Raw genomic sequence first — 14,443 nt, forward strand, 5'->3', positions numbered from 1 at the left:
CTTTGGTTTTTTTACTATCATTAGTCTTTATTAGACTATTTCTGTCGAAGAGTCCTACAAAATGTTGATGCTGAGTTTTTCTGAACCGTCATCCGTTGTCACGGTCTTTTTTGCAGCAAATGACATTTTATTTGTAATACTGAATTCCACCGCACCGCCCATAAAATTTGCAGGAAAAATGGAAGGTTGTACAACAACTTCCTCGCGAAACTAAACTTTGACCATGGAGGAAATAAGTCTCTAATCAACCCCCCCACCCCTGCGTGTTCACTAGCTGCCATGCCCGCGGCGCAACTCTGCTAAACCGCGTCATATAACTGGGTAACCGTTCTCTGATACATGTGCAATAAAACACGAAACGGCCGTTGTTTATATCAGCTGCAGAGATATGCAAGGAGCTAGAGCTAGGCCTACGTGACAGCTGCGCTAGTACAAGTGAAAGATTGTCATGATTGCTTGTGAAATTTTGTCGAAACGTCATCGAAATCAGAATCCTATCATGGTGAAATTTGCTTTACTTGCTGCACTGTTAGTGCAAGGTGTTGTAGGAGAAAATGGGGCAGTCATTTTGATGCAGGAAGGCAGTGAAGCTGCAGTAGAGATCAGAGGCCACTTCGGTAAAATCGGCGGCGCTGTGTCTGTAGAGGGAGAGGTCAGAAGGGTAAGTAGGCCTGGAGAGGACTTATTTGGCCCAGGCAGTCCCTGACTCCAGTACCTTGGCCCATTGCTACAGCTGGGCCCCTTTAATGGGGGCTGAATGGTATGAGGATGGTGATGATAATGAATGTTTGCTCCCTTTTCCTTCCCACAATACCTTTCTACCATTGTGCAAAATCACCCATGTGATGTGGTATTTGCAAGGCTCCTGCGCTTACATGTAGTGCTAGATTGAACTTCTCTGGACATGGTTTTGCTCTCAGATGGCTATTTATTATATTAGGTCACTGTAATAGTTACTGGCATCCTTGTATGGAACTCTTTCCTAGATCTGTCAATTTTCATATTCAAAGTTCTTGGTGGTTGGGGTGCCGGAGCGAGGAGACTGCATACTGTACATATTACTAGTACATCGTGGAAGTTGCCTGGTGCATTCAAGTGGCCCATTGAATTTGAAACCTGTAAAAGATGGCCAAGGTAGACTTGGTAACTGCTCTTCCAGTTCATTATCAAAATTATTTCTGTTTGTGAAAACCTCATTGAAAAAATTTCAACAAAACAGGAATTCTTGGCTGGAACCAAGCCCATACATGTATGAGCAGTTTGTAGGGTCCTGGCCATGTACATACATATGATGACTGTATTGACTTCGCTGAATTTATGTGAGACGCTCAGTAGTCTATGATCCTAGGCAGTCTTTTCTGATGTCTAATTTCTGTTTTTTCCCAGCTTTCAGGGAACTGCACGAAGTCAACTCAACCACTCACTGGTCCTATTGATTCTAAGGATTGGATTGGACTTATTTATCTACCGTCTGTGGAAGAAACTATGAAAGAACATATTAGCTCCAAACCAACTAAATGTTCACTTCTTGATCAGGTATGATGTGTGAGGAAATCTTGCACTTGCCAATTACATGTACATGTATCCGCCCAGAGCAGGATCTAGATAGGGTAAAATTTTGCAAGCAATGACAGAGCTGTATATCAGGAAAGTAGTGCCAACTTCAGGCTTTAGAATTAACATGACTATTATGGAGATAATGCAATCATACGTATAAAGCCAAACCACGATGGTTGTGTTTGTATTGCGCATGTCCAATGTGTATTAGACTTGCGTTGCAGCCGTTCATCGGTATATCAACAGTAAAAACACCGCTAACTTGTGTGAATTGCAGTAGTCAAGTGGTGACAGCATAATGGTTTGTGATGAATGGGGTGTGGGTTCAACTCCTGGGTCAAAATTGTGGACAAGGAGGTTTTTTTTAAGGAAAATAAATCCCTTATGTTATAGGAGCCTAATTTCATGTGAAGTTTTTATGATTGGTTGAGCATCTAGATGTCATGTATTGCTCATGGTTGTGAACCGTGGTTTGGCTTCATAGGTATGATTGCGTAGCTCTATTATGGGTGCAGTACAGCATGCAGTTATTGTGTGCTAATTGTCCATGTGCACTGTTGCATAATCTACCATTTTGGTTCCAACAATTGAGACACTCGATTTATATAACGGGTTTTGCCCTTATCCAACGTATATATTTATAAACGCTGTATGCTCAGTGCTTGTCTGAGAGCTTGCGAAAAAAGTCACAAGCTTACTTCGGGTGAGACTCGAAGCCATGACCGCCTGCTTACTAGTGCAGACGTCTTAACCACTCGACCACCAAGCTTGCCGGGATTGGCTGGCTGGTCCGAGTCAGGTGAAGCAGTGGGTACTGACACTCATGTCGCAAAGCCTCTTTATAAACAGCTCTGAGCAGTGGAGGCTCCTTTGGTGAGAACTGTACTTTGCTGGTTCACCAATGGCTATATGTGTGAAATGCATACATGTGTTATAGTTGCATCGCAACTAACAGCATGAGCACTCCCTACCAACCATGCCAACATGGCTCTTTTCCACCGATGAGGGGGTGCTTCTGCTCATTGTGGACTGTCCCTAGCTCTTATCCCAGACTAATTTCCAGTGTAGACGTTTCCATCCTAAGTCCTTGTCCTTCCCTATCGAGACCAGTCAAAAGTAACAGGGTAAAAAATAAAGGAACACTTAAGTCACCGCTCATTTCGACAGCTTGTGAGTTGACATGTGAGCACTGGATGACTTGCGGTGGACTTATATTTATTTTATATCTGAACCCAGTGCTTCAATTGTGTGATATGAATATATCCTCAATTATGAAATTGCAAAGTAGCAGTATTTCTTATACTCACATTCATGTCATTTCCTGTCATCTGTGCTGCAAGTTTGAGCACCTTTAGTTGACAGTGTGGCTTTTTCTATGTTTTCCCTTGTCCTGTTTTCTCAAGATTGTCATTTGATGTCCCATTGAAAGTGTAAGGTCACTTATTTATGACATTGAGATCCAGGAATTACAACTGAAAGTAAGAAATTTGGGGGTATAATTTGAGCAATTTGTGTTCCTTAATAGGTCAAGAATGCTATGCTGTTTGGTGCCTCAGCTCTGATAGTCCTTGCGATGAATCCAGCCCTGCTCAAAGAGGTAGAAATATGCAGAAATATGTCTTTGCTTCAGAAAGTCCGATACCACTGTTGTTGTACATTAAATTACAACAGATTTTGATGATTGTTTGAATACACATTGCTCCTGTATACTCTATCTTTTTTGTAGGGTCTGAGTAGTATGAGGTGACCAAGAATATCCTAGGTATAAATTTGTAAGACATGTCAAATTCAACAAATGCATGTCACTAGGAAGGAAGGAGAGATGAGATGTTATCACAAGCAAGAAAGAAGTACTTTAAATTTGTAAAAAGCTGAGGAATCTTAGTCATCGTGATGGTATGCACACATATTTGTATATAAACTGTTTTCTATGGCTTTTGTTTGTGCCTTGTTAGTTGGATGTTGAACAGCTCTTCAAACAACCAGTTATTGTGATTCAAGAAGCTGTGGGCATATCTAAGATGTACAAAGTAGTACAAGGGTGAGTTAACATGGTCTCTTTGGTACAAAATCAACCTGCATGTAAAACCAAAATGTTGTACATCTATGTCATGTTGCTGTTCAGTGCTCAAGAATGGAACTGAATTTGAATTTTCTTTGTTACATGTATGTTCTTTTGTTTGAAACAAACTTGCTGGATAAGAAAACATTTCTGCTTCATCCCACAGAAAATCAAGAGTGAGCGTCAAGATAAATGAAGTTACCAAGCCACAGTCATATTACTGGGTAAAGAGATATTTCAGAATTTTTATAAACTAACATGTCTTTGTAATGATGAGATAAAGTTTGACCATTCATTTATTGATCTTTCCACAGAGCACAGCCAGGCTAACTCTCTGGTCTACCTGTGGCCGTTCAAATGGAGGGACATACAAAGAATGGGAAGGGGTTGTGTGCCTCGGATCAGGGCATGGACAGTCAAAAGTGAGTATTTCAACTTTCCTTTATCTACTATGTACCAGTGTGACTGTCGAAACATACACAGATTTGATATCTAATCTAAAATTGACTAATGAAGTCAGTAAATTCTTTTGTTTGATTTCAGATTTCTCCAAGCTTTTGGACAACTTTTTTGTCAATAGTTGGCACAGTTTGTTTACTTTTTGTTCTTCATGGAAAGTGGATCACGTGGGGAGAGCAGGAATACAGTGACGATATGGAGGTGAAAACAGTACCTATCAGATACAAGCAGGAAACTAACAGACAAAAATAGTTAGCTGTAATGATTTAAATCAGGCTGACTTTGAACAATTCTAACATCTTAACACATCAAAGTGGCAACCCCAACTTTAATCTGGTTTTGTGCAAGTTTGTCTGAGGTCAGTAAAGTCAAATCTGATGTTAGTAATTGCTTACGTACCATATCTCTTTTTTAGTCTGAAACAAGAAGAAAATTTGATGTTAAATTAAGCAGGGCAAGGCACTGAACCAGATGTATGTTTGAGTGATTGATTGCCAATGATTAACGTATCTTGAATCATTGTCATCTTAATGGCCTATGCTGTAGCTATCCATTGCCATATCAGATGATCTTTTTGATTTTTGTTCAAAGCAGAGCTGTTTACAACGACTTGCTAAATCATCCCTCTCCAAGATGCCAGCAAGGAGGTACAAGAGGAAACGTTATGTATTGAGTAGGGAGAAGGAAAACTGTGCAATATGCCTGGAGGACTTTATACCAGGGAAGGTACGTATGCAATTGGTAACGTGGCACATTTTCGCGTATACATGTACATGTATGTATGTAGAGTTGCACAGTTTGAAGTAAGGATTGTAGGACAAGGTCTTTGGTTTGGTGGAGAAGCTGCAGAGAGTTTGTTGAGAATAGTATCTGAAATCAGTGGCAGATGAAGCATTTGTGAAAGGAGGCAGGGGACTTGAAGTTGAAGGTGGAGATACATGTATATGTTCTTGTTAGGCCCATTTTATTTGCTCATCTTGGTGAAAATTAAGTCTTAAAGTGATGAAATAACTGGTTGAGTGCAGAAGGCATTCTATAAGATTGTCCCCAAGTAGATGGGGGGGGGTGTACCATACAGGATTGTTTGTAGAAAGTATACTTTGAAGTCTGTATGTTGACAACTTTTCTTTGTCCAGATGATCAGAGTGTTGCCATGCTATCATCAATTCCATTGCAAGTGTGTGGATTTGTGGTTAATCAACAAACGCACATGTCCCCTCTGCAAGTTAAATATTGTTGGTAGGTACACGTTTTGAGAATTAATTATTTTGATTACTTTATCATAAGCTTGATATGTATGTGGTTGAAGTATTCTGGAATGGTTGCTTTACATCGTATATACTTTCTGATTGAGCTCATCAACAGAGTGTTTCCAAATTCAAATTGTGGTTCAGTCTTTTTATTCGTTAACCCTCCTATGTGGAAGTCACTCTTTGGGTCACTTGGTAAACATGTCAATGAAGCACAGCTGTGTCGTGTTGTGCACTTCACTAACTGTCTCTCACAGGAATATCAGATTGCACTTTTGTGCTGCCCAACAACTGTGCTTCACTGTTTCATGTGCATCATTGTGCAGTAAACCAAATGCAGTGAAGAGGACTGCACAAAAGACCCTGGGTCATTTTGTGCCGACAAACTACTGTGTACACACTGAACCTGTGCATGTTTGAGTTCCATATAGAAAATACATGCTCACCAATGACTGGGCATTTGTGCTGTAAAACCATAGGAGGGTTAATTGAATTACATGTATATACATGTAAGTGATCAAATTTCATTTCATGTTTATGTACATGTATGTACATGCTTATTCCCTTGTCAACAGATCGGTTCACAAAAGTCAATACCAGGAACCTCAGATTATGACAAGAATCTACATCGTAAGTGGTAGGAAACTCCTGCAACCAAAGGCAGAATAATACATTATTTTAATGGTTCATCTTTCATGGAAATCTGGACTTTTGGAGATATTTTGTTGTGTATTTTTCATGACAGGCACTAACAAGAACTGCCTTCTATAAATTGATATATTTGGCGTTTGAAGTTTCGATTGTTTGAGTAAATAGTATGCACATATGGACTGACAAGGTCACTAGTGCATGTGTATATCCCCAAGGGACTGTGAGTGAGGGGGTATGGGCATGGACTAGTGACTGGATTTGGTCAGTCCATATATGTTTTATAACACACCTCAAACTACAAAAATATTCCTCCAGGGCTTTAACTGTTTTAATTCAACTTTCAATAGCACTTCAAATATTGCAAAACTATAGAAGGTTCGTTTTAGTATCCCTTGATGCAGTCTAATTTTGAGTTGCTATACTCAAAAAGGAAAAGAATTCTTGCGGGGTTTTCACTTTTTAAATTAAACTTTCTACTCAATACAATTCAAAAATTGAAGGTTCGTTTTAGTTTTCATAGATGCAGTCTAATTTTGAGTTGCTGAATACAACTAAAAAAAGAAATTTTCCTGGGTTTTAACTATTTCAATTCAACATTTTAAAATGAGCCATAGCAACCTCCAGAGGGTACAATAACCAGTCAAAAATTTTAAAGACTAGTACCTCAGTGACCGGGCAGTAATTGAGGCATGTGTAATGTCTAGGCACGTATCAAGTCACGCAGATGCCAGATTCATGTACTAGCCCATATTAGTGAACCACACATGGCCGTATTTCAGCCCACCAGGATAAAGAACCAGGAAGAGGTGTGTTATAACACCTACCATTTACCCAGGGATGTGCAACCGCAAGCGGCCTCAGTGCAAACTCATGTGCGACCTTGGTTCCATGCGTGTTACGGATTGTTATTACCCCCGCAGGTGCTCTCAACTCTCTCGAAAAAACTCGCGACCACATGACACCGGTTGCAGCATGTACAGTGCAGCCGTGGTTATGCCGAGACGACACGCCGACGCAGTGCTTAAATCTGTTCGTTTTGACGAATAAATCTTCTTCATTTATCGATTTCAAGAACAAGCAATGTTTTAATGAGGCAAAATTCCCCAATTTTGTGGTACACTTTCCTCAGAATGTATAGGATAAAATATCTTGAGCTGCATATTTTTGGAAAGGGTGTACCCTGACTGAAAATATTACAATTATTATTAGAGAAAGTGTTACATAATACAAATTTAATTTCTGCTTTGATATTGTGCCAGCCATAACACACACTGAACCAGCTTAGCTTAAGTTGCACATCCCTGGGTAAATGGTCCGTGGTTATAACATAGAGCTACAAACTGTAGCTCTATGGTTATGATAAATAAAAAACACATCTGCAATGCAAACCGTTTGCTTTGGATTTTGCACAGTAGCCTTAGTGGCCTAGTGTGCATACTTTACAATATGTCTAATTCACCAAACTATCACAAAGAATATATTTATACTACCACCCTGATGAAGGACAAACAAGTTTGAAAATTCGCCAACAGTGAGCACTTTTTTAACTTGTTTATTACGAAAGCTCCCTTTTACATCGTCAAGCCCAGAAAATCTTCAGAAGTGCAATTTACCACAGAGGGCTCTTCAAAGCATCTATGTACATGTATTTATATTTTCTATCAAAACATGCCTACGTGTAGCTGATCATGAAAGTTATATTTATTAAAATTTAATTAAGCCCAGAATTATGGAACTTGATCTGTTGGTTTACAGACTTTTTCCTCAAACTACTTTGCTAAATAACAATTAGATTTCATTTATTTACATTGTTGTGTTATGTAGAAAGCAGGTACATGTAAGTGCTTCTACTAGTTTGTCATTACTTATTCTTATCAAAGCTTTTAATCATGAAATCATACGGTGAAAATCTATTTTCCATTTGATTTTTGAAAGTAATTAATTGGGAATTTTTGTAACCATTTATGGGAATTTTTGTAAGTTCTGAAACCCTTTTAAAAGGTTGGTTTGGTGTACATGTAAATTGCGAACTATTTTTGACGTCTTAACTCAAGCCTTTTTTTTTTTTTGTAAAGCGCAATGATCAGTTATGGAATTGCGCAATATAAGCACTTGTATTAATTATTATTATTATAACCTTAGGCAAATTGAAATTAATAGAAAAATAATAGTTTTTTTTCTGTGTTTTAGCAAAATTCCATTATCCAAGTACATTGATAACAATGAGCATTAGTGCAAAAAATGTTTTGAGTGAAACAATTCCATATACATGTATGTTAATGTTGACGTTAAAGGATCAAAAATATGGTAGTGTATTCCAAACTAATAAATTATGCTGTACTTTTGCAAGAGTATAGCTTTTCTGACTTCAAAATACATGCACTGAAAGCAATCAATGCTACAAAAACTACACGTACATCTACTTTAACCCTAACAGTCCCGAATGCTACAAAGTACTACTTAGTAGTAAAATGTAGTACTCAGCCCTGTCGCTTGTAAGAGGACATGACATTTTTATTCTCTGAAGCCATAAAATACCATAGAGAAGACAATGTACCATAGAGCGTGTGGCACTATAAATGCGTGGCTTTATTGTTCTCTGTACGAGTAATAATGGAATAAACCTTGCCAGAAAGAGTAATTTGTAGCGCTAGGACCTTCAGGCTCAGAGTGTTACGTAGTACTAAGTACTCTAAGCCAAACAACGCCCGGTACTGTTAGGGTTAAATTAAACAGCAGACAAGTTGTGTACCATGAAATATATGGTACTACATACAGGGACTAGGTAGCGATACCAAATATACATGGACATGTATGTAATGACAAGCTCAATTTGTTGACCTGTTTTTCAAACTATAACAGGCCAAATATTTAACCCAGTACAAGTGACGTGCTTTTGTTCATCAGTTTTCATTGTCTACAAAATCTACAAATTCAAGTCTGATGATCAAACAGAATGGTTGGCTTTTCTGTGTTTTCAAAACTTGATTTGCCCAGCAAATAAGAGAGACATACATTTTTCAATGCTGTTTTCATGAATTGACAACATTGTCAAGAAACAATAGGTAGTGTTGTTACAAAGTGGCAACACCTGCATCATACTGACACCTCGTTTATGGTGTAAAGCCTGTTGGGCTATTAAATCCACTCTCTGGGCTGTTGAATCCACTAGCTGGACTATTAACAACTGTCACAGGGCTACGTGCATTGCGGAATTTATCCACCATCTGTTGATTGAAAGCACTGATGGTAGAGATACCACAGATGTCTGTGATGGAAGCTCTAACAACACTAGCTGACAGAACACGCTTCCTGGATTGAGGAGTCTTGAAAGGAATGCTCCTTGGTGATCTGAAATGAAACAAAGGCAGTGCACACACCTTGTTTTGATTTCAACACTGACCATTGGTCTAAAGATCAACCATCCGTCACAATAAAAATTCTGTCAATTCAGTACTGCATGATCAAGAAATGAAGCTCCAAATATCTCTGTTTGTATGTTCAACCTCAGATCCAACGGCCTTTTTTCTACAGTTACAGTGCAGTACTTGTCCCTTTCTGTGCTACATTGACTTTGTTCGGTATTAACAATTTAGTGTGGACTGTATTCAAAATACCCCCTTGCTCTGAAATCTGGTACGTTTTCATTCGATTTTTGCTGTATATTCTAAGAGCTTTGTTTCTTTGAAAGTAAGCAACTCTAAGCATATTACACAATTCAGAGTGCTCTTTACCTATTATTTTTTGCTGTATATTCTAAGAGGTTCGTTTCTTTGAAAGTAAGCAACTCTAAGCATATTACACAATTCAGAGTGCTCTGTACCTATTAGTTGATACTGCCCTCAGTCTGCTCTTGTCAAATGATATCAGTTCTTCATGGACACTGGCAATGGAGCTCAAAGAAGTTGATGACCTGAATGAATTATGAAATGTAATAAAGCATTGCCATAAAACTGGTGTCTCTCTGTATTACAATCTTTGCACTACCTTCATGTAACTGCTGTTATCATTTTTTGAAAAGTTATTAAGTTGGTTAGGTTGGTAAAATTAAGGGTTTTTTATTTGCCTTGGTCACATCATGTTGTAAGGGCAAAGCCCATTATTGAAAATTAGTATCTCCCCAATGTCAAGTACTTCCTTGGAGATAGTTTGCAGTACTCGCTGCTGCACTGACTTGGACCGGCCAGCTGAGCTAACCCCGGCAAACTTGTTGGTCAAGTGGTTAAGATTTGTGCACTAGTAAACATGAGGTCGTGGGTTCAAGTCTTTCCTGAAAAAGCTTGTGAATTCTTTTTCAAGCTCTTGGACAAACACTGAACGTACAGTATTATGAATATTCATTAGTGTTAGGCAAAACCTGTTACAGTAGTAGATGGTATTTGTATCCAGTTTTGTAGTGATTGACTTTCTAGAAGGAAATTATTTTCTAGTCTGGAGGCAATCCGGAGAGGGGTAGGAGGAATATTCAATTTCAACTGAAATGACAGCAAAAAAGGTACAATATATATGAAATGAAGATAATTACCCATGGCGTTTGAGGTTGGGGTGAATCCCTGGCGTCAATGGTGGTTTGGGTGTTAGAGGTGGCTTATTCGGCGTCGACTTGTAGATTGGACTTTCAAAGCTGACCTACAGTCGAAAACCAAAAATATCAGAGTGAAGAATGGGAATTTACGAAAGGATTGAAATGTTTAGTTCGTGAGTAATACATGTACATGTACCTGCTGAGAAGAAAGGATTTGTTTATGAAAGATGTACATATATCAATCACACCTAATGCTTCAAAAATCTAATCAGATCCACAGGGAGTCCAAACAAAATTGCCAAGTAATCTAGTTTCAAACTTCCATAGTTTTCACTGATTTTGCTTTTGTTGGATTTTGCTATGTGTTGTAGAAATACTTGACAAGTGTAAGGGCCATCTGCAATGAAAGCTTGATTCAAATGACAATTTGTAAATAAATAGCACCTAGCAATGTGTCAGGCATAGTTAAACTGAACACTAACCTGACTTTTTGCATTGGTCCGTTCCTTGAGTATCTTGTTACTCTTCATATTGGCTGGGGTTGGAGGGGGTGGAGGCGGTGGTGGTGGGATACTGCTGTCTATTGAGGATGTGCTGTCATGACGATGAATAGAAGGACGTCGGCATGGAGTTATTGGCAGATTAAACTTCACAAACACTTCGTCGTCCTCAGAGGTTAAAGGGGATGAAATTGAGGGTGGAGGATAGGAAGGGGGAGGGGGAGCCTTGCATTTGGAATTTGATGATGCAGTCTTGGGTTTCTTGAAGTTTGCTGGAGTGGTGTTCTCTTTGTTCTTGGATGCCTGGGCCTTCTTGGCTGCAATCCGTCGGGAAAACCGCTTCTTGCTTTTGTTAGCCTCTGCAAAACAGAAAAGGTGCCACTAATGAATCTTACATGTGACACACAGTCTAGCTGCTTAAATAAAAGACCTACAGTGCACAACTGCATGTGCAAGGATGACAGGTGCAAGGATGAAGGTTTATTGTAACACAGATGAAAGACATTTAATGAGGGGCAAAGACATACATGTAGTTCTGAAAAGCTTTTTGTCAGACATTTAAATAACATTTGTGTCAATTTCTCATTATCAGAAATGCCCCGAAGAAAGTAAATTGCACATGTTTATAAAGTCCAGCAGCTACATGTACATCATGTGGAAGTATGCAAACTCTCACTGTGGTGTTTTGTTTTAATGGCGCTTTCAGCTACATGGGCTATTTGCACCAATAACTATACATTCATTCATAAACATTATTAACCCTTAATCAGCATCACATTATGGAGTTAGGAAGAAGGTCCAGTTTTAGAGGCAGGAAGAAACCGGAGTACCCGGAGAAAACCTGCGAAAGCGAGTATGGACTGGAAACCAAATGCACTTAAAGCCTGGGCCAAGCTAGGACTCGAACCCAGGCCTCATACATGTAGGTGCAAAGCGAGGAAAGAACCACTATGCTAACCCCCCCTCCCCCTAACTCTCACCTTGAGCATAGTCATAGGCTTTAGCTAGCTCATACTGTAACTGTCCTATTTTGTGAAGTGTCTCCTGATTGGACACTTCTTCCTCCATGTAGTCTGGTCCTTTCACTGCAGCCAGTACTTTGCACTTTGTGAAAAAAGTAGAAGAATAATAAAGGTATTACTGAAATGCACCCTTGGAGAAACAAGAGCAAAAAGAGAGGAAAAGATGAAGATATCAGTACTGGGCTGGGGAGGAAAAGGGAAGCAAAAAGTTCCAAATGAGTATGTTTAAGTTTAATTCTTTTAAGGATAATGCACGACAATCCTCCCAAAATCAAGCAGAAAATATGATATTTGAGACCCCCCCCGATTGTGAATCTCAAGAAATTACTTGTACTGAAGTTGGTCAGGCATCAGGGAGATTGGCACACCAGTGAAGTACATATCATCATTGCTATGTAATGTTTGACCATGAAGGTACAGCAGGAAGAAAAAAACAGAAAAATCAAATGCATATGTGAGAAGCTTAGCACTTTGAAGCCGTGTAACTTACTTTCACATAGGACAACACACCAGCGTTTTCTGCTTCTTCCTGTTTCCTTCGTACCAAGACTTTTTTGTACACAGCTGGATTTTTCTCTAGGTAGTCCATTAAGTCCTACAAGGGGAAAAATTCACATCTTTTTACAATTTATACTCATCTCATTTTTCGCTTGTTTGAAGAGCACAACCAGTTACATATAAAACTAGTTTTATTCAAGGTTTTCATTAAGTGTACTACCTTCAAAACAATAAAACTCAATAAATTATATTTTGTAATGAAAAATGAGATATTCTAACCCTCAGTGCCTTTTCAGTTTCTGTTGCTCCTTGTGCATCATACTCTGATGCTGGGATCTGCATGCAAAATGCTCGACTCATGGTCTGTGGTTGATCAAATTCGCTATATTCCTCCATTATTTAGAAACGACTCTGTTGACAAGAATAAGAACAAGAATATATTTATAAGAAAGGTATACAAACTTGAGATTGAGAACTGACTGTGTTTTGTGTTTTAGGTGATTACTACATGTACTTGTACATGAATATGATGAATTATGGACTTGTTCCATTGTTCGCTCAGAGAGGCAGAAACATAAGTCCCATGGTTCTAGGGATTGTTTCAGGTTGCAAAGGTACATGTAGCTAGTCATCAAATACTCTCTTGATGTAGTCTGGTTTTAATTTCCAGCTCGGCCACACATGTACATGTATATATGCATGTTAGTTGAGTTGCATGTACATGATTCTCTCCTGATAAATTGTGATGGTCCGATAGTTGAGAGAAAAGAAGTACTTGTATAAACTAAGAATGACTGCAAGAAGAAATGAGCTGGGGTGGGATGGAGGAGAGAGAGAAGAAGAAAACTCAATGGAGTGCATGACATCAGCATGCAGGAAAAAGCAAGTTAGTCACCCTATTACCTCAGCACCGTCTTGACTGTGGGGTTCATCATGGGAGTGCAGGGGACAATGAACCCTACAGTTCAGGGGTACCTAACCATGACATATATGTAAAAACCTTTTAAAACTGCCAACAGCCCAGTTCTCGCATCTTGCACTCTTTTCATATTCAGCATAATATTGGAAGAATGCCCCTGTAGAGGAGCTTAACACTGGTTCCATTGTTCCATCTTGCCATACACTAGCTCAATTATTTCTGCCAAGATTGTTCAATATATTTTATTGTGCTGTTTTTATTTTAAAACTTAGGCTCATTGTTGGCCAATGGACAGATGGAAAGTGTAATAAAATAAAAAATAAATAAAATATGTTCAGTACCAACTTAATCACATCAATTAGTCCAAGTAACTTGGACTCTACTGTCGGCATGTCCAAATGTTAAAAATAGTGATTTTTGGAATGATTAACTTCACTGCTTCAGGAAAACATATTCAATGAATGAATGAATCAATCATGTCACTGTTAACCACAATCTTGAACCTTGAACAGATGTTGTTCAAACTATCAAAGGCCAATCAACTCAGGAAAACTTACATTAATTTACAATAAATTTGCGCAAGGTTCTTCAAGATTGTACTTACAAAAATATGTAGGCCTAAGTTGTCAACATAGCCTAGGTCTACTTTAAAAAATTCTCGTTTGAGAAAAGGAAATCCAACTACACTTCTGCCTTGGTTTATGTAGTCCTATGTCGATTTAGCAGATTCTGACATGTCCGAAGTCTCCACAGTTATCATAACTAATAAGTTAAGTAATAGTATAGTGTTAGTGATGGGTCATCTTACCGTACATACAACATGTACAATGTACATGATCGATTGCAGCTCTCACACAATGGCGCGTTCACGTTCGTTTTGTTTTGAAAATACCGGTGTATTTCTACACTGGCTACCTTGCCAATTACATGTACATCCATTTGGCAGAGTACATGAGTACCAGCGATGACAGAGTTGACCTTCGACCCCTGCCGGATGGGC

General features: G+C 38.8%; 2 protein-coding genes across 4 annotated transcripts; one reads left to right on the top strand and one right to left on the bottom strand.

Moving 5' to 3' along the window:
- Window positions 1-372: 372 nt before the first annotated feature.
- On the top strand, window positions 373-10,979 carry LOC110985442 (RING finger protein 215-like). Its single transcript, XM_087140800.1, has 10 exons — window positions 373-661; window positions 1,387-1,536; window positions 3,083-3,154; window positions 3,513-3,598; window positions 3,786-3,843; window positions 3,934-4,041; window positions 4,163-4,279; window positions 4,673-4,804; window positions 5,215-5,317; window positions 5,904-10,979. Exons 1-10 carry the CDS (start codon window positions 449-451, stop codon window positions 5,942-5,944), a joined length of 1,080 nt encoding a protein of 359 aa, XP_086996926.1. The 5' UTR covers window positions 373-448; the 3' UTR covers window positions 5,945-10,979.
- LOC110985481 (uncharacterized) lies at window positions 7,507-14,355 on the bottom strand. 3 transcript variants are annotated; one of them, XM_087140797.1, is made up of 8 exons: window positions 14,252-14,355; window positions 12,804-12,935; window positions 12,517-12,621; window positions 11,985-12,108; window positions 10,987-11,363; window positions 10,505-10,608; window positions 9,803-9,892; window positions 7,507-9,330 (listed from the first exon to the last, which is right to left on the bottom strand). In XM_087140797.1, exons 2-8 carry the CDS (start codon window positions 12,918-12,920, stop codon window positions 9,093-9,095), a joined length of 1,155 nt encoding a protein of 384 aa, XP_086996923.1. In that variant the 5' UTR covers window positions 12,921-12,935; window positions 14,252-14,355; the 3' UTR covers window positions 7,507-9,092. The 3 variants fall into 3 exon arrangements, with proteins under 3 accessions (XP_086996923.1, XP_086996925.1, XP_086996924.1); XM_087140799.1 differs by lacking the exon at window positions 14,252-14,355 and adding an exon at window positions 14,129-14,251; XM_087140798.1 differs by lacking the exon at window positions 14,252-14,355 and adding an exon at window positions 14,048-14,245.
- Between the last annotated feature and the right edge of the window lie 88 nt (window positions 14,356-14,443).

Source organism: Acanthaster planci, linkage group LG09 (genome assembly GCF_054643075.1).
Source record: "Acanthaster planci isolate LZ-2023a linkage group LG09, COTS_SCS, whole genome shotgun sequence".
Lineage (NCBI taxonomy): Eukaryota > Metazoa > Echinodermata > Asteroidea > Valvatida > Acanthasteridae > Acanthaster > Acanthaster planci.